Raw genomic sequence first — 27,454 nt, forward strand, 5'->3', positions numbered from 1 at the left:
GCGCTACAGACGGAAGGGGCGGGGCTTCCGCTGCTCTTTCGTTGGCCGCGCCCGAGTCCTCCCCGCCCCTCTGAGGGCTCATTCATTCGTTCTATCTGCAGGTGTTGAGCCAGCTAGTGTAGGGCCTGTGCTGGCTCCTGGCACATGGCGTACGGGAGAGCACGATCCGTTATATCTGCTCGCAAGTTTAAATTCCAGAGGGTAGGCAGCCGACCTGAACAAATCAACACGAATAAATAAATGCAAATAGCAATATTGGCTTTGAAGGAACCAAACGGAGGAATAACAAGAGATGAATGTAATTTGGCTATGGTAGTCAGACTTCTGAAGAGATGATATATAAGCCAAGATGTAAGGATAGGAAAGAGCAAAGCTAGGCAAACACTGAGATAGAGTGTCCCACAAAGAGAAAAAAGGCTAGTTTTTGCAAAACCCCTAAGACTTTAAACTGTGAGAGCACTTGAAAGGCCCATAAGATCAGTGCTATGTGAAACGAGCGAGGGAATGAAAGGTGGAAGAGTTTGGCTGGTGACGGGTCAGTCAGGCCCTTTGGTTAAGGAAAGGAGTTTGAATTATATGCTAATTGCAGTGGGAAGTCCTTCTAACTATAACTCCATTTCCCTGCCCCTTGCATTAGGGAAAATTTTCGAGAAGAAAAAGAGTTCAATGAATGAGTCTTAGTGAATAGACCTTTAAATGTTGGAGAGTGGAGGGGGAACCCAAGAAGGCAGAGCCAGAAAGGTAAGAAGAAAACCAGAATACATTGTTCCAGCAAAGAGAGTGTTCAGGGTGGGATTGTGGTGGAATAGTAGTCAACACTGTGTTAAACACAAATGAGTACAGATAAAACTGCATTTGGCAACAGGGGGACTTACAAAGAGTTCTGCCCAAAGCAAATCATACATTATATCTAATTTGAAGCCTGATTGAAAATGGAGTGGATAGGAGATGAGTAAATGAAAATAATAGAGAAAATAAGGGTCAAGACAAAGTTTATTTAGGATGGGTGATAGGAGCCATGCTGTCTAATATGGTAGCCCTTACCCACATATGGGTATTTAAATTAATTACATTAAAAATAATTAAAAATTCAGTTCTTCAGTTGTAATAACAACATTTTAACAGCTCAGTAATCACTTGTGTTTGTTTAGTGGAAATTGTATTGAACAGCATACATACCAACCCTGTCATCACAAAAAGTTCTGATGGTCAAAGCTATACTCAAGCTCATGCTTAAGGGGTTAGGAATGATTTGAAAGAAAGAAAGAGAGGTAACCCCTTGAGGAGAAAAATCAGATGAGCAAGTCCAAAGGACTTGGACACATCTAAGACACCTGGAGGACCTGAGATGACTTAAAAGTCCTAGATAGGAAGATGTTCATTTGTAACAGGAATAACAAGAAGAGTAGAGTTCAGGAAGTTTTGAAGGTAGGAAGGGTTCCTGTCTGATAGCTTTCTTTTTCTTGTAATGAAAGGGCAATATTACCTGAGGGGAAGGGGAAGGGACTAGAATATCTGAGGAGAGAAAAGGTATGAAATAGACATCTTTGATAGTAGAAAATGTGTTTTTCTAAAGAAAACTAATCAATAGGACTTCTGGGAAGTATTAAAAGCTCATTTGTTTTCTGAGATCATGGATTTAAAATCATTAAAGACATTAGACTATTCAGGCACAGGCAGAGAGAAGGGCAGGCAAACAGTTGGGCTAATCCAGGATTGGGGTTTTGCTAGGCAAGTAAAACAGAAAGAGAGAAGACTAAGGGAATGTTTGCAAGAGAATGTTTATGATGGTTTATGCAGAATCAAGGACCTCCCTGGTAGCTCAGATGGTGAAGAATCCGCCTACAATGCAGGAGACCCCGGATCAATTCCTGGGTCTCGAAGTTCCCCTGGAGAAGTGATAGGCTACCCACTCCAGTAATTCTTACCTGGAGAATCCCCATGGACCCAGGAGCCTGGCAGGCTACAGTCCATGGGGTCGTAAAGAGTTGGATACAACTGAGCGACTGCGCCAGCACAGCACATGCAGAATCAAAATCAGGCAGAAAAGCAAATGGTGGCATGTGAGGGCTAACAGAGGAGAAGTGGACGGGAGCCAGGGAGGATATTAGAAGTACTGATGTCAAAGAGTGGTGGCAGTGGAGTACTTGAGCACATGAGCCGGTGATCTGAGTGGGATGTTTGGAACTGAAGTATCAGAGGTTGTGAGTTTCTGCTGCTGCTGATATCTGGGATGAGCCCATGGGAGTGGAAGACTGAAGCAGATACACACCCTGTTATTAGAATTGAGAGGCCAGGGTGTTCAATTTATCATCCAGGTAGAAGTTTAAGTGAGATAGTACTGGCTTGAAGAGAGAGACTACAAGAGTGAAATTAAGTTCTTGAGGGCAGAGTGCCAGGAAGGGATACAGACAGGAGGGGAAGATGGTGGCACAGCCTTATCTGGCTACCACCACTCTCTTTCTCCCTGTACAACCCTTTTCCTCTTCCCTCACACACTATTTTCGGCCTCTTTTCATCTTTTCCCCCATCTCATCCACTTTTTTTTTTTACTTATTTCCAATCCTCCTCCCCTTCTTTTCCCATTTCTGACTTCCCCTCCTTCTCCCCATCTACTTCTCTTTTCCATTTCTTCTCTCCACCCTCTTTCTTTGCCTCTCTAATCCCTTCTCCCTTCAGTCCCTTGTTTTTCCCTTGTTTATTGAGCCCTATCATAGTTACTATTGTATTGATTTAATGACATAGATGTTACTATTATACTCATTTTGTGAATGAAACCAAAGCCAAAAGTTGTCTGAAGACAGCTGGCCAGTAAGCAGGAGGAACTGGAATTCAGCTTGATGTTTTCGTTGTTGTTGCTATAGAGTCAGCATTATCTCCTTTAAAAGCAGAGAACATCAAGGCTGAAAGGAATGGTAGGGTTCTTAAGTCCAAAGTCTTCATGTTACCATATGGTGACAGGTAACAAAGTACATTCCTGCTCCAAGATCTTTTCCCACTTAGTACAGTAAATATTAGGACTCAAGGAGCATTAATAGGCAAGGGCATCTGAGTTAGAATAGGGAGACCTAAGTTTTAGTCTCTATGCTACCAATAAATCACTGTAACCTTAGGAAACTCCTGCTAATCTTGGAACTTCAGTTTTTCATCTTCCAACTAGGAAATGGAGAGAAGGGTGAAATGAAAGCCTTGGTATAGATGACCTCACACCATCCTACTGTGTTTAGTTTTTTGATGAGAAGAAGGACAGTTATCCAATTGCTGCTACTGTGCCTCTTGAAGGTATGTCCTGGTACTTAGCATAGGGATCTGCAAACTTTTTCTGTAAAAAGCCAGACAATAAATATTTTAGGTCTTGGGTGGCTTAGCATCTCCATTCAGCTACACAACTTTGCCATTATAGTAAAGAGCAGCCTCAGATCATACATAAACAAATGAATGTGATAATGTTCCAAAAAACTTTTTTTATGGACACTGAAATTTGAATTTCATACAATTTGCACCTGTCTCAAAATGTTATTCTCTCATTTTTTAAATCCACTTAAAAATGTAGAAACCACTGCTAGCGTGTTAACTCTATACCAAAACAGGTGCCCACAGGCTATAGTTGCTACCCTCTGGCCTGGCAGAATGCCTGGTGGTAAAAGTCCAATTCAAGCTCAGAGGAAGTTTCCCAATCTTCCACCTGCCAGGGAGGAGGACGTAGGATATATGTCAGCTGAAAATGAGAATGACTGGTCATATTATTATGAGGTGGTAGGAGTACAAAAAAAGGCCATATTGAAGCAAATGTGCCTCTTTTCTTTTGGGCATGACTTTTCTCTATCTCATCTGGTATAATTGCCAGAGCTGAAAGATGTTACAGGGATGGGATCTGTGGAAAAGGGTCTAGGAGGCTATTCTTTGGTTTTTGATGAAGGGCTTGTGCCCTTTTTACATAAATTAGGAAAGAGACAAAAAGATAATCTTTCTAGCTCCCCTGATAGAGACCACCAGAGCTAAGGATTCCGCATAGGAAGGAGTCTGGGTGCAAAACTTCATTGTATACTTATAGCAATTTGTAGTAACTTTTCTTTGACTCCCTGGGAATTTGACTACAAGGGCTCAGTACTTAGAATCTTGCACTGTGCCCATCTCCTGCCAACCATGTTAGGCAACTAAGGAAAATTAACTAAAGAAGAAAGATATTAAAAAAGTGAAACCTAGATACCCATCTCTACCAAGGGTTTTCCAGAAAGATCAGGGCTAAGCAGAAAACAATGTATTATTTGTTGTCTCTTTGGGCCTACTCTGGTTATCTTTTGCTATATAACAAACCTTAATGGATTACAAGGAATGTTTGGTATGGGAACCCTGCCCCCAGCCCAAGTATCACACACTTTTGGTGACCAGAGTGTTCAGTGTGAGTAGTGCTGTGGGTAGAGAGGAGACACATGGAAGAGGTTTTCCGAAACACCTGTTTATTATGGCTCCCATGGAGCCAAGCCAAGGAGGCAAGCATTCATAAAAGACACTGCTACTCTGATGCTCGAACATTTAACCTGTCTGCTTGTCCACAGTGAAAGGTCTAATTCTTAGCACCTTAGTCCTGGATTTGTCCCCAAAGAATTCATTTTGCTTTAGCCTTATATCAGTGCTCTTAATCTTTGGAGTGGCAGAGATTCAGTGAGTTCCCCCTCGATGCAAACAATCAGACCCCCAATAGGAATGTGCCAATGAGTATATATTGAATAAATGGCTATCACCTAGTAGAAGCTCTTCCCTATCTAAATCCATAGATTGAATCCATAGATTAAATACATTCGATTAATATCTATTGAATATCCCCTATGTGCCAAGCATTTCACTCTATTACTTAGCTTTTGGATGACATTCAAACTTTTCAATAATTAATACAATCAGAATATTTGTTGCGATTTCTGTGCCAGGATTTGCTATGCCAGGCATCAGTCCTCTAGTTCTGGGATCATGAGGAGGTCCTAGGTGTCCCAAGTTCTCAGGGAAGTAGCTATATCCAACTCACATGGAAATAATTAACTTTTAACCACCAACACAATCTTACCAGTTGTGTGTTGGCTGAATATCAGCCTTGCCTTATAAAATCCGCATAATGAAGTTAGTGCTGTCATTTTGCAGATGGAAAAAGAGCCAGGAAGTGGAAGTATTTTATTTAAAGACACAGAGGCAGTTAGCTAGCAAAGTCAAATTCAAACTTAGAATGTACAGCTTCAAAATATGCATTCATCCTATACAGTACTGAACCTTTAGGAGGTAAAAAGTTCCATAGGCACAAAATCCATTCAAAGTAAGTTCTGTAACAGATGTGAAGACTGATCTCAGAAAGACATAAAAATAAGAGCTATCCTCAAAACTCACTCCTACCCATATGTGTTTATTTATCAAGTACATTAAGTCTTTGGAACATATATTCAGTATGTGCATACTATTACCAGAGTATAGCTGTGTTCGTAGGGAACTCTCAAGGGTCTTAAGAAGTAGGGCCTTTTCGCCACTTATGTCCTATTTATCATACTTGCACTTTAAATATCTGTTCCATACTTTGATTTTTCCATTTTTGACAACATCTGTTTGACGTGCTATTCATTTTTCAGGATTCAGGTCAGATTTTACCTCCTTTGGGAAGTGCTTTCTAAATTCGCAAGACTGGGTTAGGTGCCTCTCTTTTGTGTTTCTACCCCCACTACCACCACCCGGCCCACACTTACTCCATCCCATGTTTACTTCTGTTGTAGCACTGTGGTGTACCGTGTATCCACACACTTGGTTTAGAGCTCTTTGAAGGCAGAGACTATGTCTGATGATTCTGTACAACATAACAAATGTGTTACTGTTACAACGTGATTTACTTTCTTAAGGAAACTCCAAGGTTCTTAGAAGATTTAGAATATGTAACTTGGCTCCTGCCATTCAAGTTCTATCTACAGTGGTCTTTGACAACTGCTGCCCTGTAATTCCTTTCTTGAGTATAGCTAGGAACTGGTTTCTAGGATCAGTTTGGGTGATGGAGCAAAGACAGGGCAGGTGTGTGGGTGGCACAGGTGGGTAGGTGGCAGGCCATATGCTTTGCCCTGAGGCCTTCATAGCCATCTATTACATTGTGATCTATTTCCTGGAGGGATGCTTAGCCCATTACATAACCCGATGCTTAATGGAGGTTCTAAAATGAAGACTCGATGTTATTCAGATTTGCAGTTATTGCTGTAATGCTTTATCAAAGTATCTTTTATCAAAGATTCTGAGAGCCCTGGTTAAAAGAAACATGATTTTTTAAAAGCTGATGTGCCAAATGTGGCAACAGACAATTCACCTACCCTCCTGGGAGTGACGCTGTCAGCTGAGCTCAGTCTGCATACTGCAGAATGGCAGGCTGACCAGTGAAGGAAAATGATGGTCTTCAGCAAGTCTTCCAGCGTTTTTTGCCTATTACAACTTTGCAAGCCTAGGTAGTTTGCTTATACCTACAGTTTCTTTGTCTGCAAAATCAGGATGATGGTTAAAAAAAAAAAATCAGCTTAGCCATTATTTACAGAGAATTTACCAATATGTTATTTGATCTTTCTTGTCTTTATTCCAAAACACTCCAAGCTTTCAAAAAATAAGTAAAATGAGTCAACATGACTTGACACATTAATTGTTATTATTACCTCTCCCAAGAGGTTTGAGTCTCAAAGAAATTCTACATAAACTGACAGATTAACAATCCCCCTTAAAAATATGATGTTCCTTAAAAGCAAAGCTGTAGTCATTTTCTAAAAGCACCAGTCCAGCTTAGCTTAGAAGTGTAAATAGAGACAGGGAAAGTTGGGTGTTTTGTAAATAAGGGCAGAACTGGTAACTGATTCCAGCTTCCCTGTTCCTGGTGATAACAATAGCTCTTTAATTCCCATGACGAGCCTGTTAGCAGGCACATCAGGGTTTATAACACTGAACATTTACCAGGTCTAATCTTAAAGACCATGTCATATGTTCAGGGACTGTAAGGGAATAGGAAAAATGAAAACAATTGTTATGTTAGAATGTAGAACTTTGGATTAATTTTTCCCTTTACATTTTTTTTTAATTTATAGTGTTGTCTGTGCAACAACTTTAAAAAACACATTTTTAAAAAAGCATGACATACTGGAAATGATTCTCTGTGAAGCAAATTAAAGCTCTTAAAATTTGAAAAATAAGACTGATAGCTTTTCTGTGTAGGGGCCAATAGCCATAGCAATTCCATGGTGTCCTGAAATGACATAAAACAGGTGGATCAGTGGTAAAGAATCCGCCTGCCAAGCAGGAGATGCTTCTTTGATCCCTGGGTCAGGAAGATCCCTGGGAGAAGGAAATGGCAACCTACTCCAGCACTCTTGCCTGGGGAATCCCATGGACAGAGGAGCCTGGCAGGCTACAGTCCATGGAGTTGCAAAGACTTGGACATGACTTAGTCACTAAACAGCAGCAGCAGCCTATATAAACAAGGATCAAAGAATACCACGGTATGTATTCAGTCTATCTAATAGGCTGCAATCTAACAATAATTCATATTTGCTTTGGATAATTACTCTTATTGCGCGCCCCTATAAAATTGGGCTTTCCTTGTTCTTTGCTTAAGAACACATCCTTCCAATCCCCCATGCCATTTAGCACAAAGCTTAATTTGTAGTAGATCCTTGGTAGAGCATCTGTAGATTTGAGTTCACTAAGCTTCTTCTCTAATTTAACAAATTATTCCTTTAATCTTTATGTATGTACAGCAATATGTTGCTTATTTATTAACACTGTCAGTTGTTAGTACAGCTGGTACACTTAATATATATAGGTAGTCTTTTAATTAATTTTCACACTATTATGATTTAACTCTTTTTTATGATGATGTACAATATGCAAAAAAGGAAAATCAATCTTAAAGAGTTTAAATGACAGAACTGGGGCCAGATGCCCAAAGTCAATGCTTGTTACATTGTATCATATTCCAAAAAATTTTTAATACCTAAGGAATAAGCCCTTTGGATTCCTCCAGCTTGTCCTAAATATGAAGCTGAATCATTCCAATTCAAAAATGAAGTCAGTAATTACTTGTAATTCAGTTTTAAGAATATCTACTCTATCCATCAGAGAAGGCAATGGCACCCCACTTCAGTACTCTTGCCTGGAAACTCCCATGGATGGAGGAGCCTGGTAGGCTGCAGTCCATGGGGTCATGAAGAGTCGGACATGACTGAGCGACTTCACTTTCACTTTTCACTTTCATGCATTGGAGAAGGACATGGCAACCCACTCCAGTGTTCTTGCCTGGAGAATCCCCGGACGGGGGAGCCTGGTGGGCTGCCGTCTATGGGGTCGCACAGAGTCGGACACGACTGAAGTGACTTAGCAGCAGCAGCAGCAGCAGCACTCTAGCCATAGCATTTTTTTTAATCCATAGCATTGAATGTATATCCTGCTTAGAAGTCCAGTGGTAATAAAATGTTTAATTGAAGTCTGAATTATTATATCATGAGAAATGCTGGGCTGGAAGAAGCACAAGCTGGAATCAAGAGTGCCAGGGGAAATATCAATAACCTCAGATACGCAGATGACACCACCCTTATGGCAGAAAGTGAAGAGGAACTAAAAAGCCTCTTGATGAAAGTGAAAGAGGAGAGTGAAAAAGTTGGCTTAAAACTCAACATTCAGAAAACAAAGATCATGGCATCTGGTCCCATCACTTCATGGGAAATAGATGGGGAAACAGTGGAAACAGTGTCAGACTTTGTTTTTTGGGGCTCCAAAATCACTGCAGATGGTGACTGCAGCCATGAAATTAAAAGATGCTTACTCCTTGGAAGGAAAGTTATGACCAACCTAGATAGCATATTGAAAAGCAGAGACATTACTTTGCCAACAAAGGTCTGTCTAGTCAAGGCTATGGTTTTTCCAGTGGTCACGTATGGATGTGAGAGTTGGACTGTGAAGAAAGCTGAGCGCCGAAGAATTGATGCTTTTGAACTGTGGTGTTGGAGAAGACTCTTGAGAGTCCCTTGGACTACAAGGAGATCTAACCAGCCCATTCTGAAGGAGATCAGCCCTGGGATTTCTTTGGAAGGAATGATGCTAAAGCTGAAACTCCAGTACTTTGGCCACCTCATGGGAAGAGTTGACTCATTGGAAAAGACTCTGATGCTGGGAGGGATTGGGGGCAGGAGGATAAGGGGACGACAGAGGATGGATGGCATCACTGACTCGATGGATGTGAGTCTGGGTGAACTCCGGGAGTTGGTGATGAATAGGGAGGCCTGGCGTGCTGCGATTCATGGGGTCACAAAGAGTCGGACACGACTGAGTGACTGAACTGAACTGAACTATTATTAAGCATAAAAGAAGGCATTTATTTATTGCTGTTGTTCAAAAAATTAGCATATACTTCAATTCTCCTCTTGCCCATTCCTTTCTTAGTTTTTTTTTTTTTTTTTTGATAGGTAAGAAGTGGATTTGTTTAGAGAGAAACACACTCCACAGAATGTGCGCCATCACAGAGGGCGAGTGTGGCGGCCCCTTTCTTCTTTTTAAACAGACTTTATTTCTAAGAACAGTTTTAGATTAACAGGAAACTTGAGAATATAGTACAGATTCTCATTACCAACCCCAGGAGTCCCCTGTTACTAACAGGTCATATTTAGTATGGTACATTTGTTATAGTTAACCTATCCAATATTGGTCACTATTATTACTTAAGGTCCAGAATTTATTTACATTTTCTTAGTTTTCAACCTGGTCTGCTTTTTCTCTTTCATGATTCCAGTCTTGATACCACATTACATTTAGTTATCTCTTTAGGCTCCTCTTAGTTAGTTTCTCAGACTTTCCTTGTTTTGATAACCTTGAGTTTTGAGAAGTACAGGTCAGACATTTATTAGGGTTCCTCACTGTTGAAATTTGTATGATGTTTTTCTCAAGATAAGTTTGGATTTATAGGTTATTGGAAGGAAGACCACACAGGTGAAGTGCCATTTTCATCATACCGTATCAAGTATACACAATGTCAGCATGACTATTAATACTGACCTTGATCACATGGCTGAAATACTAATGGTCAGGTTTCTCCACTGTTAAGTTACTCTTTCCTCTGCTCCTTAACATACTGTCCACTTTGGAAAGATGTGACTATGCCCAGCCTACACCTAAGGAGTAGGGAGTTGTGTGTTATGCTTGCCCCTTCCTTTTTGTTTAATTCATATCATCTTATGTTTCTCTTTCAGATATTTTAAAGTAGTTCTTAAAAAAAAACCCATAAATCATAAGGCACCCACACAAAGTTATTTTTTACATCCTAAGTTCAATCTCTAATCAAATTTTGAATCTGCCTTCAAAATATATGCAGAATCCAATAACCTCTCACCACCTCCATTGCCACCATTCCAGTTCAAGCTGTCAATCTCTCCTTTATGTCATTGCAGCAGCTGTCTAACTAGTCTCCTTGCTTCTGCCTTTGCTCCCTACAGTTTATTCTCTATGTGGCAACCATCAGTTCAGTTCAGTTCAGTTCAGTCGATCAGTCGTGTCCGACTCTTGCGACCCCATGAATCGCAGCACGCCAGGCCTCCCTGTCCATCACCAACTCCCGGAGTTCACCCAGACTCACATCCATCAAGTCAGTGATGCCATCCAGCCATCTCATCCTCTGTCGTCCCCTTCCATAGTGATGCTTTTAAAACCTAAAATCAGATCTTGACAGTCCCCTATTTCAAATCTTCCTTTGGCTTCCTGTAGAACTCAAGACTGTAGCTAAGTCCTTGAAATGCCCCATGATCTACCAACACCTCCTGTCCTTCAACTGTTGATAGTCTTCTAACCCATTTTCCTCAGCACAGACTGGTCTCCTGCCTTTCCTTGAAGATGTCAGAAAATGCTCACCCCAGGGCCTTTGCACTTAATGTAAACCATGGCAGCCATCAAAGTGTGTCACTTGGATCTATCTCTAGAAAGAACTTGACAATTAGCAGCAAACAGTACACTTGGCTGGCAGCCTCTTGTTGTGGTGTTCCAGATCTGCCTTAACGATGGTGCTTGCTCTTTATGGTAAGTTCCAGGCAATGACTGGGCACAGCAAGGGTTCTGGTCGTTTCTGCCTAATGTGGGATTCCTCTCATGGGCAATCTTTGCTCTAGAGTTCTCCACTGGGTCATCCAAGGCTTTGTCAGACATGCATCACTGTCTGAGGCTCTTCCTGCTCATACACCAGATCTGAGGAACTCACCAGCATTTCTCTTAAAATGTGTTCCCTAGGTTCTAGGAATTTTTCCAGGAAAGCAGAGATTGACACTGGAGCACATATTTCTTGGCTTGTTTGATACATTTTTCAAGATAGTGTTTTCACTCTCTCAAAAGGGTGGATGCACAGTCGTACAAAACAGCCTAAAAGTGCAGTTCAGACATTAAGACACTCCCACATTGCTCAGGAAACTAACAAAAGTCTAGAGAAATGTAAGTGACATTTCAAATCTGGACTCTGCACTATCTACCTGTGTGATCTTCTACATGTCCTCCCTTGTTAAATAGGGATAGTAATACCTACTTCTGCTATTCAGACAATCAATTAAGATAATGGCGGTGAAGGCGCGATTATCATCAACACTTGTGAAGATAACTATAAATCATCACACTAATACTAATATCATATGTCATATATACAATACCAATACCATACCTAATACCAATATTCATTATGGAGGGTGGTGGTTTAGTCACTTGTGTCCAACTCTTGCAACCCTATGGACTGTGGACTGCCAGGCTCCTCTGTCCATGGGATTTCCCAGGCAAGACTACTGGAGTGGGTGGCTATTTCCTTCTTCAGGGGATCTTCCCAACCCAGGGACTCCTGCATTGCTGACACATTCCTTACCAACTGAGCCATCAGAGAAGCCCATTCATTGTGAAGGTAAGTATAAATAGCTTACAAATGGCCACGTTCTTTTCGGTTCAAACAGGAAGGAATTAAAATCTTTTATGTTGAGAGGCGAGTATGATTCTTAGGAAAGAAACTGGAAGAAATCGGAACTTCCCCTCTTTTTGTGCGTTCAATCAAAGCGTTTGGTTCGCCTCTAGCCGCCGAGAGTGGACCACAGAAGCCAGTACTTCCGGCTTCCTCTGCCATCTCATCCGCCCGGCGGGGTTTTTTCATTGCGCGTGCGCAAGTCCCGCCCCACCCCGGAACTTAACCGTTGACGAAATTGAAGTGTTTAAATCCTCCGGAATCTGATCCAGGAGCGCGGGTGGCGCCCTTCTTTCTCCACGGAGGTTTAGGATTGGTCGGCGTCGGACTGGTGCAGGGCGCTGATTGGCTGTTGCACCATAGCGTCGCGGAGGCCGGGAGTGTCAAGTCCGGCACCGCCCCTTCTCCCTGATGGGTTGGGCTTCCGACCAGTCAGCAGGCGTGGCGCGGGCTTCGGTTTCGCGAGCTTGTATTTGCCGCCCCGGTTCCCGCGACCCTCAACGTCCCAGAGGCGGGGCGAGTTGGCAGAGGTTTTCTTGGGACTCTGTTCCGGCCCAGCACACGAACCTCAACTCGCCGGAGATTGCGGTGAGTATTTTTGTGCTTCAGTTCCCCCGAGGGGCCTCTGCGAGCCTGGGGGACGAGGGTGGGCAACACTCTGCTGCCTGTGTTGGGTTCAGCGGACTAGGAGCCTGGACTAATGACGCAAAGGGAATCGGGACGATGAATTCCTTGGGAATCATTTGTACTTAGGTATGTGAACAAAGATTTCAATCGATAACATGCTGTCATATAAAGTTTTTACTGTAAAAATATCTGGACGGAAGCCCAGTATGCTCGGACAGCTACATAGTAATGAGTGATAGTTGCTCAATCTTGCCTGACTCTTTGCAACCCCATGGACTGTAGCCTGCCAGGCTCCTCTGTCCATGGAATTCTCCAGGCAAGATTACTGGAGTTGGTTGCCATTTCCTTCTCCAGCTACATAGTAAGGGATCGGTTAACGTTTAAAGTTCGTGGTCGGCTGGAAGTGATTTATAAATAACAAAGCGTGAAAATGCTGTGGGTGTGAACACAGTCGGTAGTAACACCACCATGGTATCTAGGAGACGGTTTCACAGAGGAGTTGATATTCGGATTGGATTGTGAAGGATGATGAGAGTTTACCAGGGCCTTCCAAATAAAAGGGACAGTAGGTGTGCGTGGATACTGCCAGTATCCACTGAATGTGATGTAGGAGTGAAGGGATGTGTGGGATAATAGGATGGGGCCAGGTTCTGAAAGTCCTTTATTCTGTAGAAGAGCCGGAGCTTCCCTGGTGGCTCAGACTGTAAAGTCTGCCTGCAAATCAGGAGACCCGGTTCAACCCCAGGGTCAAGGAGGATCCCCTGGAGAAGGGAATGGCAACCCACTCCAGTGTTCTTGCCTAAAGAATTCCATGGACAAAAGAGCCTGGCGGGCTAGTCCATGGGGGTCACAGAGTCGGACACGACTGAGCAATTGGATGGACATTGAAAGAAGACGTAAAGAAAGCTAAATGCTGAAGAATTGATGCTTTTGAATTGTGGTGTTGGAGAAGACTCTTTGAGAGTCCCTTGGACTGTAAGGAGATCCAGCCAGTCCATCCTAAAGGAAATCAGTCCTGAATATTCATTGGAAGGACTGATGTTGAAGCTGAAACTCCAATACTTTGGCCACCTGATGTGAAGAGCTGACTCATTTGAAAAAACCCTGATGCTGAGAAAGATTGAGGGCAGGAGGAGAAGGGGATGACAGAGGATGAGATGGTTGGATGGCATCACCGACTCAGTGGACATGGGTTTGGGTGAACTCCGGGAGTTGGTGATGGACAGGGAGGCCTGGCGTGCTGCAGTTCATGGGGTTGCACAGAGTTGGACAGACTGAATGATTGAACTGAACTGAATTGAAAGAAGAGCCATCAACTCTTTAAGCCAGAGAATAACTTGGTCAGATTTATATAGCAGTAATTCCCTGGTGGCTCAAATGGTAAAGAATCTGCCAGCAGTGCAGGAGATCCAGGTTCCATCCCTGGGTCGGGAATGGCTACCCACTCCAATTTTCTTGCCTGGAGAATTCCATAGACAGAGGAGCCTGGCTGGCTACAGTCCTTAGGGTCACAAAGAGTTGGACACGACTAAGCAACTAATGCTTTTCAACCCTTTTTGACTGAGCACAAAGGCAGCCCTTCTGGTAGCACTGTGGAGACTTTTCAGTAAATCTGGTGAGAGCTAATAAAGTCAGGAACTGAGGCAGTGGAGATAGAAAGACAGTTTATATTGGGGAAGAGGGAGAAAGGAGAGATATGGATGACTTGATGGTTTCCATTTGATACACAACTATGCCATTATCCAGGGAGAATATGTTTTGCTAGGTATAGGTGTTACATGATTTTACTTTCACTACACTAGCTTTAATTGCTTGTGTGTTACTGTCAATTAACTGTCTCCTATGGGTTTTTTTTGAAATGAGAAATAATAGGTCAACATTTTTGATTTATCTTAATGCATAAAGGAAGAAGAGACAGATAAGGAGTTTTAAGACTTGTTTAATAAAGAAAAACGGCACTTTATTACTTCTGAAAGTTACAACTATCAATCTGAATATTGTTGTCCGTGACAATCAAGTAGCATAGAAGGACTTTAAAGTCTAAAACATGCATTCCATAGAAGCTGCATGAAGTCCAGATACCTCTAAGAGGGACATTTTATCAACCTTACAAGGGTACTTTAAATAGGATTTGGTTTTTGTAAATATTTCCAGATTCTGACTTTAACTAAAAAATTTTTCTGAATGACTTCTGCACCAGAATGAATAACTCTCTCCTTCCTTACCTTGATTTTAAACAATTCTTTTTTGTTAGGATTGAAGTAGAATACACAGGGCCTAAAGATTCTAACTCTAAGATTTGATAAAAGAACATAGCAAATAATGAGCTGTAAAGAAAGGACTTTGGGGTCTGTGTTTTGCTTTTATAATATTTAGATGTCGATATCCAATGGGTAGGACTTCCCAGCGGCTCAGTGGTAAAGAATCTGCCTGCAATGCAGGAGACCTAGGGTTTGATTCCTGAGTGGGGAAGATCCCCTGGAGAAAGAAATGGGGACCCACTCCAGTGTTCTTGCCTGGGAAATCTCATGGACAGAGAAGCCTTGTGGGCTAGAGTCTACAGGGTTGCAAAGAGTCAGACTTGACTTAGTGACTAAACAGCAACAAGAATCCAGTAGGCAATTAGAAATACAGACTTGAAACTTAGAAGAGAGGCAGAAACTGAAAGTTTGGTATGTTTGCTTCGGAAGCAATGGGAGTGGATGAGATTACCCAGAGAATATATGAGGAGCCAAGAAAAGACCACTGACTTGGCACTAATACAAGTTAGTTTGTGGGTATGCAGTATTTGTCTCCTATCTCCACAAGCTTGAAAATTTGTTGACTTTATTATAGACCAAATAAATATCTAGCCCAAATTGTTCCTATTTGCTGTTTTGTGGTTTTCTGATTATTATGAAGCTTTTGGTTAAAATCTCATGTATTAAATACTACCTGCCCTACCCAGCTCACTAAATTAATCCAAGGATCTTGGTGCAGAATCTTAATAAATAGATAGTTGGTGGGATTTGCTGCCTAGAATAAATATTAACATTAATTTATAGGCCGAATACTATAAAGTATGAAAGTGATCAGCATTCATAAGCACTTTATCTTACTCATCTATGGATGAAGACACTTCATATAAGTAACCTAATTTCGTCTGTTATTTTGCTAATATGTGGTTAAATCATGTTTCTTTTTATTTTTTTGTCACTCATTAGTAATATTCTCTTTTATTTCTTTAGGTTCCTGAGCATGTGAAATTGAATAAATCATTCACCAACTATCATGGAGTCTACATATCCTCTTGCAGGGCCCCAGATGAATACCAGGTATAGAAATATTTTTACAGAATGCGCTTTTCACAGTTACTCACATAATTTGGGTTGGAAGAGAGGAGAAAAAAATAATCTTTAGAATCAGGAAAATCTGGGTCCATATCCCAGCTTTACCATTTATTAGGTAGGTGACCATGATCAAGTTATTTAACTTCTCTAAGCTTCAATTTCCTCATCTGTAAATTGGGGACAGTAATCTCTATCAGAAGGTTATTGTGAAGGGTTAAATAAGACTACTAAACTAAAGGGTCTGGGACATTGTAGGCACTCAGTAAATCTTAGTCTCATTTCCTCCTTTCCTTATTTTAGTTTCACAGAGGGCCTTTGTATTGATGAAAAATAGTACCTGAACTTTTGAGGCTAAAGATCACATACACATTTATTTACATCCTAGACAAATGGCAAAGCGGTTGAGTTCCTTCCCTCTTATAAACTCTAATTATTTGATGGGAAAAATTTCACGCTGAATGTACTGAAGCCTTTTCCCACTCAATGTGGTGTGAGGAGGAGGAGCTTGCCACCTGTCTCCTAATTTTCTCAGTCTGTCACTACTTTGAGGAGCAGGCAAAATGGCTTGAGTTATTTGGCTCTTTGGATCATTCATTGTTCTTTTTTCCCCCTTGAGAAGAACAATTATTGCTGACGTGTAAATTTCTTTTCTTCTAAACTAGAATTGCATCCATGAGTTACCTTTATTCTCTGCGTTATTTTTCTTTGTGCCAGATGTTCTTGATGAAGACAATGGGAAACATGACCCAAAGAGGCTATCATATTCCTTTTGCTTAATTTTGGCCCTTCTGTTCTCTCCTGTTGCTACCTCTTATTCTTTGAAACTTTATCAGCCTTTGTTCTTCTCAGATTAAGGAAAAAATTAATAACAACCAGGTTCTGTGCTAATAGGCACTTTGCATACATTATTTTTATTTAATCCTCACAACAAACCCATGAGGAATGGGTACTGTTATTATCCCCCTCTTTTTTTTTTTTTTTCAATGAAGAAACTAGCATAGAGATCTTAACCAACCCCAAGTTACACAGTTGGTAACTGGTATAGCCAGTATTTAAAGCTGAAATGATCTCTACTGTGCACTATAAGGAAGTAAACCTAAAGTAGTGCAGGTTGGATTTTAAACCTGCACTACTGCTTACAGCGAAAAGAAATGGACGACTTACAACAAAAAGAAGTAGCTAACATTGAGCACTTACTGTAAGCCAGGATTTTTTCTGAGCATTTTATATATATTGACTCATTTAATAAGTATTCACTATAACTCTCCCAGGAGATACTGATATTATTTTGTTTAACAGTTGAGGAAACTCAGGCACAGAGACATTGATTGGATCATGGTCACACAGCCAGCAAATTTTGAAGCCAGGTTCGAAAATCAAAGACCTAAGCAGCTGATAGCCAGGCTTTGCTTTTAACCCTTAAATCATTCTTCCTCTCTCCAACTGGTAAATAATAAATATATTAGATGTAGAGACATAGATAAATTGACAATTTGTCACTTAACTACCTTTGTGACTTTGAACAAATTTCTTTTTTTTTTTTTTTTAATATTTATTCATTTATTTGGCTGCACCAGGTCTTAGTTGCAGCATATGGGATCTAGTTCCCTGACCAGGGATTGAACCTGGGCCTCCTGCATTGGGAGCTGAGAGTCTTAACCACTGGACCAGCAGGGAAGTCCCTAAACAAATTTATTAATTTCAGATTGTGTCTTTATTTCAAATAAAGAGATTAAAAATCCTTATAAAGATTTGCAAGCACATAGCTAAGATCGATGGCATCCCACTCCAGTACTCTTGCCTGGAAAATCCCATGGATGGAGGAGCCTGGTGGGCTGCAGTCCATGAGGTCACTAAGAGTCGGACACGACTGAGTGACTTCACTTTCACTTTTCACTATCATGCATTGGAGAAGGAAATGGCAACCCACTCCAGTGTTCTTGCCTGGAAAATCCCAGGGACGGGGGAGCCTGGTGGGCTGCCGTCTGTGGGGTCACACAGAGTCGGACATGACTGAAGTGACTTAGCAGCAGCTAAGATCGTGGTAGAGCTAGACTGAACCATGGTCTAAAGCATTACATCATTCAGCCTCTAGTAGTACAAGCTTTGAAATCAGCCACACTTAGATACAGATTCCAGCTCTGCTACTTAGTTGTTGTATCAAGTTGTAGAAGTTGGAGTTTGTTATCTCTAAAGTGGACAATTAAGTGTCTGAGAAAGTTTTAGTGAGAAATATTGTACATGTAAAGTGCCTAGTAGGATGCCTGGTACATAGCAGATGATCTGTGGATCTGTGATGATCTATGGATCATCATAGCAGATGACTGGGGCCAGTATTTTAGTTGGTAAGTTTTATCAGGTGATACATGAAAGTAAGATCTAGAACAAGATATTCTTAGTGTGTGATATGATAAATATTTTTTCAATTCAACTATTTAATAGTCTACCACCATGCAAATGCACTTTTGTAGGTAGCTCACTGTCAGAGCTTTCTTGCTTTAATTACATGTGACTTTAGCTGATATTTTCTCCTAGTCCTTTCTTTGCATTATTTTTCTTATTGTAGTTTTCTCAAATTACTCACTTATACAAAATAAAAACTCTGTGATGGTACTCTATATGGTTTAACATTGCTTTATGTTGCTTGCATGATCTTTGTTGAGGAATTATTGATGTTTTTCTGGTGCTTCAGTAATTAAAATATGTGTGGGACTTCCCTGGAAGTCCAGTGGTTGAGACTCCACTGTAGGAGGCACAGGTTCAGTCACTGGTCAGGGAACTAAGATCACGCATGCCATGTGATGCTGCAAAAAGAAAAGACCTCATGTGACAGGGCCTAAAATACCAAGTTTAAAAGCCCTGAAAAGGTTTTGTGTTTTTCATAATTTTTTAAGTGTTACCCTGAAATTAGTTCAGAAAGACAGATATTAATTTAAAATTTAAATTCATGGTTTATATTCATTTTCTGTTACTTAAAGAAGATTTTATAGAATTTATACTCAGTTTTTTTTTAAAAGGCTCATGTGTATATAAATGTATATGTGAATAGGAAAAAAAGGAGGTAACTTTTGAGTGTTTATTCACTTGATAGAGTTACAAGAGATTTTTCTTTTACTTTTTAAAAATGTTTTTCACATCTTCTAAAGTTACAAAAGTAATCAGAAAAGCCCTGTTATTTAAACTGTTTCTTGTAAGATTTGTCTGTTTCTCATTGTGCTTTGGTTTTTTTTTAAGGTTTTCTTCAAGCAGGATGGTGCCTTTCTATTTTCCTCCATCAAAATGTGCACTTTGGAACCCAGTGCCAATTGGAGATTTCATCTACTTACATCTCCGTTACTACAGGTAGAAGATGCTTCTATTTTCAAATTAAACCAGTATAAACAGGAATCTAAAGAATATGTAAGGCAGTGGTTACTATGAATAATTATTTTTTTAACGTTTCCATCTAGGCTCCCCTGAGGCAAAATATTCTTTCTACTTCTTCTTAAACCTGTTCCTTATGATTTTGAGAAGTAGTCCTAATTTCACAGTTAAAATATTCTGTAAATCTAAGGTACTAAGTATTATAGGACTTCAAGAAGCAAAATATAATAGAAACTGAGTTTTTCATCATACTTCAGCATGGTATTTGAATAACATTGAGAAAATTGAACTGATTTTGAGTGGATAGACCATTTAAAAGGAATGTAAAATATTAGAGTTATGACCAGGATTGTGAAAGAAAGACATAGAAGCTTAGGCTTCAAGTAATAGCAAATAGAGATCCATTGAAATATTGTATATAAGAGAGTTACTTGTTAAAAGCAGAGTTCTAAGAAGGATAGATCATAGTGGGGAGAGCTTAGAGTCAGCCCTAAGCGGGAGATGGCTTTCTGTAATCTAAGTGATAGATTTATACCATAGTGATTTAAGGTGTTAAACTAGAGCCAGACTTCTGGAGGGTCAGATCCTGATTTACCCTTTCTTATTAAGTGACCTCAGTAAAGTAGCCAAGGATCAGTTTCCTTATTTATAAAATGGGGGACTTCCCTGGTAGCTCAGTGGATAGGAATCTGCCTGCCAATGCAGGGGACAGGGTTCGATCCCTGATGCGGGAAGATTCGATACGCCATGGCACAACTAAGCCTGTGCGCCACAACTACTGAACCCAGGCTCCAGGGCCCGCAAGTCTGCGTGCTGCAGCCGCACGCCTGGAGCCTGTGCTCTGCGACAAAGAGAAGCTGCCGCAGCGCGAAGCCCATGTACTGCCAAGCAGAGGGGTCTCTGCTCACCACAACTAGAGAAAGCCAGTGCAAAAAAACAACAAAGACCATTGCAGCCAAACTAAACTAAAATAAAATGGGACTGTGACACTTGTTTCATACTGCTCTTATAAGTATTAAATGAGACAGGTTTTAAAGCAGCAGTTGGCACAATGCTTGGGCATAAGAGGTAGTCAATAAATGTTAGGTATTATAAGGGTTTAGAGCAGTGTAGCAGCATTGAGACCAAGAGGAAAGGATGAAACCAGGTGTTTTGAAGAAACATTTTATAGCATTTGGTGATCAACTGAATAGAGGAACTAAAGGAAATTACATGTCAAAAAGTTTTTAAGTTTTAAACTAGTTGGCAGAGAAGGCTGATATCATTGAATATGTAAGGCAATGATTACTATAAATAATTTTTTAAACAATATCTTGTGGAAGTTCCGTTAAATATTTGTTAGACCTGTTGATTCTTTTCTACATGTCTTTTAACCTATGTTTTCTATTGCTATCTTTCTGTGCTACATTTTGAGTATTTCTTTTGTTCTTCAGCTCTCCTAATTTACTCTTCAGCTGTGCTACTTTTTAGTTGCCATTTAACCTGTTCATTTAGGTTTTTAAATGTATATACTATACATGTGAAAGGTAATTTATAATATATATACATAGTTTATAGAATAATAAATTTGGTCTTTTATAATAGCATCTTGTTCCTTGTTCATATTTTAGAGTCCTTTTGATATTTAAGCATGTGAATTGTATTTACATTTTGTATTCAGCAATGCTGGTAACTGAAGTTCATAGATAATATGTAAACAAATGGATGTGACTATTTCAATCAAAGTTTATTTACAAAAATAGGAGACCTCATAGTTTCTTGATCTCTGCTGTGGTTCATAAAATTAAGCAAATGCCTCAAGAATAACTGTAACCTCAGTGTCTGCTCATTGCAGTTTTGCTTTCCAGGCAGCCCTCCTTACACCTTGCCTTTGACCCTAGGATTTCCCAGAAGTGATCTTTCTGTACATTTTAAAAGATATATATAGTACCTTAGGCAACATTTCACTACAGAAGGATTTTTTAGGTATCAGATCCATCACATTCATAAAAGGCTTGTTATTTTTCAGAAATCCAAGGCTTGTGGTAACTGAAAAGACCATTCGACTTGCTTGTCGTCACGCTAAACAGAATAAAAACAACTTGCCATGCTTTTTACTTGGTTCTGTCACAGTAGATGAAGGTAACATACTTTGAAAAATTATTTTTATGACTATAATAGACTCTGTGTTTACTGCTTCAGCCAATTATTGTAATATACTTTGACCATTTTTTCTTTTTTTCCTGTATACCAATGTTAGGAAGATGAGTTAAAGTTGACACTGCTTATCATAGACGTTGCAGTCTGGTCATGTTGATGAATATATATGCAAGTTATTTTTTTTAAATGCGAGTTTACATATATATATGTATGGCTGAGTCCCTATGCTGTTTACCTGAAACTATCATATTACTTGTTAATCGGCTATACCACAATACAAAATAAAAAGTTAAAAAAAAATTTTTTTTTTAAATTTAAAATGAGAGTTTAATGTACTGTTAGTATGAACAAAATGCTTTCCTATAATCTGGGCTTGCTTGGTTGATTTCACATTTCATAATTGGCGTTCTAAATAATAACTGCTGGGCTTCCCTAGTGGCTCAGTGGTAAAGAACCCGCCTGCCAATGCAGGAGACATGGGTTCAGTCCTTGGGTCAGGAAAATGCCCTGGAGGAGGAAATGGCAACCCACTCCAGTATTCTTGCCTGAGAAATCCCATGGACAGAGGATCCTAGCAGGCTACAGTTCATGGGGTCACAAAGAGTCAGACGCGACTTAGTGACTGAGCATGCATGCACACATAATAACTGCTGTTTTGTTCTACAGATGAAGAAAGTATGACATTGACAATAGATCGTTTTGATCCTGGGCGAGAGGTACCTGAATTATTGGAAAGAATCCCTACTGCTTCTCTTCCTGGGGACTTTGTAATCCCATGCAAAATTCATACTCAAGGACTTTGTTCAAGAGAAATAATAACTCACAATGCAGATGACTTTAATTCATCTTTCAAGGTAAGATTTGTTGATAATGTGATTATTCCTAATTCAGCAAAGAATCAAATTATGTGTACTGTGTTGTATTTTAATAAACCCATATTTAATAGATATTCATAAAAATTTCTGACTAAATGATTGTTGACCTAAAATGCAATTAACTGTAGTTTCTGAGGATGGAAATTGTAGGTGGATAACATGGGTAGCATTCTGGAAGAGGAAGCAACATGACTAAGACAGCAAAGTACAAAGGATAACATTGAGGGTGGAGATTTTTGCTGGATTTGTGGGCAGTCAGACTTCAGAACTAGTGTGTCTAGATCAGAGAGAGCCCTGTCTGCCAAGCTAAGGAATTTTAACTTTGTCTAATGGGCTGTGTTTTTCATTGACAATTTCTGAAAAGGAAATACTGTTAAATCAAGGATGATTAATGTGATAGGGCAGGCTGAATAGAGTCAGAATAGTTAGGCCTTGCAATAGTCAGGGATGTATTTGCCTATAGTAGAGTGGTGGCAGTGAGACCAGAAAGGACAGTGTACATGAGCAACTACAGAGGAAGAACTAACTTGACCATTTGGGGTAATAAGAACATAATCAAAGAGGAATGGACTTCTTTATATAGATGGAGTATAGAAAATCTTGTACAGTATAGTAAATCTTATTTGATTTAACATCATTTTTCATGTAACCTTCTGGTCACATGGAAGAAATAAAAGAATTGAAATATTGCAAATCAGAAATTTTTTTGTTAATGCAAGATATATGAAACAAATCCTTTAGAGATGTGTACAGATTTCAAAATTTTAAAATAATCGTGTGATGTTGATTGCTCAGGCTCTGCAGCATCATGTGTGTAGCAAAGAGTCCTTGGACTGTGGAAAACTACTTGCCCTGAGAGCTCATATCACTTCCAAGGAGAGTTTGGACATTGTGGATTTCGACTTGGATTGGGCAGCAGTAACTCTAGCAAACACCTTTAAGTGCACACCTGTGAAACCCATCCCCATCATTCCAACAGCTCTAGCAAGGAATTTGAGCAGTAATCTGAATATTTCTCAAGTTCAAGGTACCTATAAATATGGGTAAGTAAAAGACATAGTCATCCAAAATTTTAAATATTGGTCACATTAGTATATTTTCATGTTATTCAAGTAATATGAAATAATTGTTCAGTCAGTTTACATGCCTGATATGTGATGGCTAGAAAATAACCAAGGAAGGTGATAAAGTGGTTAATTTTTTAAAAAATTGCTAATTTTTTTTTGCTTGTTTATTTGGCTACACTGGGTGGTAGTTTTGGCACATGGGACCTTCAATCTTTGTTGCGGCAGCAAGGATCTTTAGTTGAGCCATGTGAACTCTTAGTTGCAGTTTGTGGGATCTAGTTCCCTGAGGAGGGATCAAACCCAGGCTCCCTGCATTGGAAGTGTAGAGTCTTAGCTTCTAGACCACCAGGGAAGTCCCTAAAATTGTTAATTTTTGCTGAATTAATTATTTTTCTGATAATGAGCCTGATGGAGGCTAGAGAATTATTTGTAATATGCAGTTTTACTTGTGGATAATGAGCACAGCAGATAAAGGAGATAATTAAATTAAAATGTTACATACTCTTGCCTCCTAAATTGTCAACCATTTGAGGGTGGAGTTTCCTCACATGGCTGCAGCAGCATCCTCTCTAGCCTCCTATCCACCACTCTTGGTTTCTTAGGAAATACATGCCAAATTGCTTGCTTTCTGGTCCTCAGCAGGGCTGCTTCCCTGAATCCTCATCCACTTTCTTTAACCATTGTCTGCTGACCTAGGTCAGACAATGTAAGCACCCACTGCTTTAAAGTCTAAGCAATTCCTTTCTGGCTTCCTTTCCCACTGACTCCACCCTAGTTCCTGTTAGGTCTCCAGAGCTGAAACTGTTCGGCAAGGTAAACTCAACTCCAAGTCTCGTCTACCAAAAATGCCTCTTCAAAAAAAGATAAGGAAAAGGTTTTTCTTCTCTGAGTGTCCCTGAAATAGCAAAGAAAATGCCTGCATACTGATCAGAGCACCTTTCTGGTTGTAGTGGCATGAAGGAAAAAGTGTTCCAAAAGGATGGAATGGTCAAAAGTCATAGTGATTTTTAAATGTTTGAACTAAATTGAACATTTAAATTCTCTTGGAGTAATAAAGTGCTTCTCAATGGGGACACAGAAATGTGTGTTAAAATTAACCAAAAAATTAGTTTATTTTCTTTAATATCTGTGACCATCTAGTAGTGAAGCAGAAATTTATCAGGTTGTCAAGGCAACAGAGCTCTCAAAGCAGGTGTTAAGTGTCACTTTACTAATGTAAAACTCTTGCCAACTCTGGCTTAATCATCATGGTTTGATAAATTCATCATCTTTGTGTTTTAAGGTTATTATAGCAATAAAATGTATCATTCTGTGGTATTGTCAAGACTTTACATCACAAATGGAATTGTTTTTACTTTTGTGTTTTAAAGCCATAACAGTAAACTCTTGACAATTGTACTGTAGTTATCATATTCTTAAAACTTATTGTCAGTAAATAAGTACAATAACATAGTATAAATGTAGTATAATGTCCTTTTAGGGAAAAGTGAGCTTTGGGGTTCTATCATGATTTGCAAAATTCTTTGATAGCAGTTGGAGGACTATAGTACAAGGAAGATTGAATACCGCTCACCTAATTCAGTGTCCTTCATTGACAAGTCACATCTGTTGTAATCTTGTCAAGTCACCTGGATGCTTGATCACTTCCAGCAGCAGGAAGTTCATTTCTCGCAGGGAAATCTATTTGGTTCTGAAATTGTCAGCCTTGATTTTAATACTTTTGATTTTTAAAAAGTTGACACTTTCAGAGCAAGCTTTTTCAAAAGATGTGTAATCTTCATTGACCATTTTAATAGATAGATAGAAATTTTAAGATATTAAATCTGTTCTATTTTGTCCTTGGAATTGCTGGAGTCTTTTTTTATACTTTGAACTCTTTTCTTTGTGTGTATGTGAGAGAAATTATTCATTCGAATCCTTTTCTCTGCCTAAAATATACTTCTTTGGCACTCAGATGATTCTCTTTTAGGTAAAGTACATAGTTCCAATTGTTTTTATATGAATGTCTCGTGTTTAGATATCTCACGATGGATGAGACACGCAAGCTATTACTTTTGCTGGAATCTGATCCCAAGGTCTATTCTCTACCATTAGTGGGAATGTAAGTATTGCATTACTTATAAAAACCTTTTCGGCCATATATGTATTTAAATATATATGATAAACACTTGAATCATTTGTACTATGAATATGTCATTAATACTTGGATCAAGGGAAAGGCTACCCACTCCAGTATTCTGGCCTGGAGAATTCCATGGACAGTCCATGGGGTCGCAAAAGATCGGACACAACTGAGCAACTTTCACTTTTACCTTATAAAATCATGAATGCCAATGATGCTTAAGCTTTCTTATTTTAATAGCTGAACCAATTAAAGCAAGATTTTTGTCCAGTCTTAGGAAGAATTCTAGTATATAAAACAAAGCTGAATTCTTCTGGTTGAAGCTGAAGCCCTAGAGCCCTGTTTCTTTAACCTTACTCACTATTCCAGTCCTTAAGGCAATTTGAAGAATCCAGGACTCAGAATGTAACATTGTTTAAAATGCCAGGCAATTTTCCAGAAATTCTCAGTATTTATGGCTGTCTCTTTCAAGTTAGTGGTTAATGACATTTTGGCAGATTATTCAGTCAGAAATTTATCTTAATTCAGCATTTATTGAGTGCTTACCCTATACATAGTCTTGTGTTTCATACTGTGTTGGGATTTAAAGCTCCTCAAGGAATTTATAATTTACTATGAAATAAACAGTTTAGACTGAGCACTATTGCTGTTTTTAAGAGAGATGTTAGGGGAAAGGCAAACTTGAGCTGGACCTTAAGTGTGTGGCCAATAGAAGGAAGGACTGCTGGGGTAAGGAACCCATGTGTGGGAATGGTACATGCAGAGTTAAAAAATAAGAGTGCACAAATGTTTTGTGGACTGTGAAATCTACTTACTGTCTGTTCACTCTGGTCCTGGTAGTGGCTGTGTGTTGGTCCTGCTCAATGAGTATCTATTAAGAATTTTCTGTGTTTCAGGCTACCCTATATATTTATAGAATTCAGTCCTTTCAATAACTGTGGTTTTAGGCTGCTAACTTCATCCTCCCTTATTTTAAAATATTCTTTCTAGTGCAGGCTAATTGATTAATTCTTGTTTTCACCTCTGTTGTTAACCATTTTCTCTCTCACCATTTGACTACCACGTCAGGTGGAAAAGGACAGAAAGTAGTGCTCTCTCTATAAGTATCTATCTATAGTTATAGCTATATCTATAGTGTTCCCTTTAATTATCACCATGGTTTAATGTTCATAGATTTCTTAATTATGAGCCCTTTAATCTATTCCTGGTGAATGCCAAGAATCTCTGCCACATTACCTTGAGAAGAACATAATCTAAAGGATGTTAAATACTAATTTGTAAATGACTATAGTTTTTAATTTCTATTTTTTGTTTTAGCTGGTTGTCTGGAATTATACACATCTATAGTCCTCAGGTATGGGCCTGCTGCTTGCGATACATGTTCAGTTCTTCTATTCAAGAAAGGTAAGTGATATTTTTATTTTGATCTTTTCCTCTACTCATGTTTTATTGGTATCATTTAAGATTCATGTAATGCCTTAACCTTTTATATTATTTACAAACCAGAAGAACAAACACACCAAGGAAAACAAACCTTATATTAAATAGGAATAAAACCAGACAAAAAAGATGATGTTGTGCTAAACTTGGAAATATCAAGAAATTCACTTGCCTAACAACAGTACTGTAACACACAAGATACATTTTTAATGAGTGGAGGGAAAAAAACCCTTGGGATCATCTACTCTAGCATTCTATTTTATAAAAAAGATTAATTTTCATTCATTAATTTTCATGATGTGATGATAATAAGTTAGAATTTTTTTACCTTACAAGTGTTTTATTTACTCAGTGCTACTGATAGTACCCTAAACACTTGAAGTTTAATGTTCTTGGAACTAAAGTATAAGCTTTGGAAGTAATAAACTTTCTGATCTCACTTCCTCATTTTATTTTGTACATGATACCACGATTTGCCTCTTACTTTCATCTATTAAATGAAAATTTCATATTCTCTT

General features: G+C 39.3%; 1 protein-coding gene across 3 annotated transcripts in view; it reads left to right on the forward strand.

Annotated features, from left to right (window-relative positions):
• The first annotated feature begins 12,369 nt into the window (after positions 1 to 12,369).
• The window catches only part of STIL (STIL centriolar assembly protein), a 52,856-nt gene continuing 37,771 nt past the window's right edge, over positions 12,370 to 27,454 (forward strand). Inside the window, exons 1-8 of one of the 3 annotated variants that reach the window (XM_006051656.3) lie at positions 12,370 to 12,562; positions 15,829 to 15,915; positions 19,165 to 19,272; positions 21,302 to 21,414; positions 22,099 to 22,286; positions 23,103 to 23,350; positions 25,392 to 25,475; positions 26,814 to 26,900. In XM_006051656.3, coding sequence (XP_006051718.1) covers positions 15,872 to 15,915; positions 19,165 to 19,272; positions 21,302 to 21,414; positions 22,099 to 22,286; positions 23,103 to 23,350; positions 25,392 to 25,475; positions 26,814 to 26,900 — 872 coding nt within the window. In that variant the 5' untranslated portion in view covers positions 12,370 to 12,562; positions 15,829 to 15,871. Of the gene's footprint in view, positions 12,563 to 12,619; positions 12,728 to 15,828; positions 15,916 to 19,164; positions 19,273 to 21,301; positions 21,415 to 22,098; positions 22,287 to 23,102; positions 23,351 to 25,391; positions 25,476 to 26,813; positions 26,901 to 27,454 lie in introns of those variants that run through there. The other 2 variants (XM_006051657.3, XM_044945037.1) reach the window with 2 other exon arrangements.

Source organism: Bubalus bubalis, chromosome 6, assembly GCF_019923935.1.
Source record: "Bubalus bubalis isolate 160015118507 breed Murrah chromosome 6, NDDB_SH_1, whole genome shotgun sequence".
In the NCBI taxonomy this organism is placed as follows: domain Eukaryota; kingdom Metazoa; phylum Chordata; class Mammalia; order Artiodactyla; family Bovidae; genus Bubalus; species Bubalus bubalis.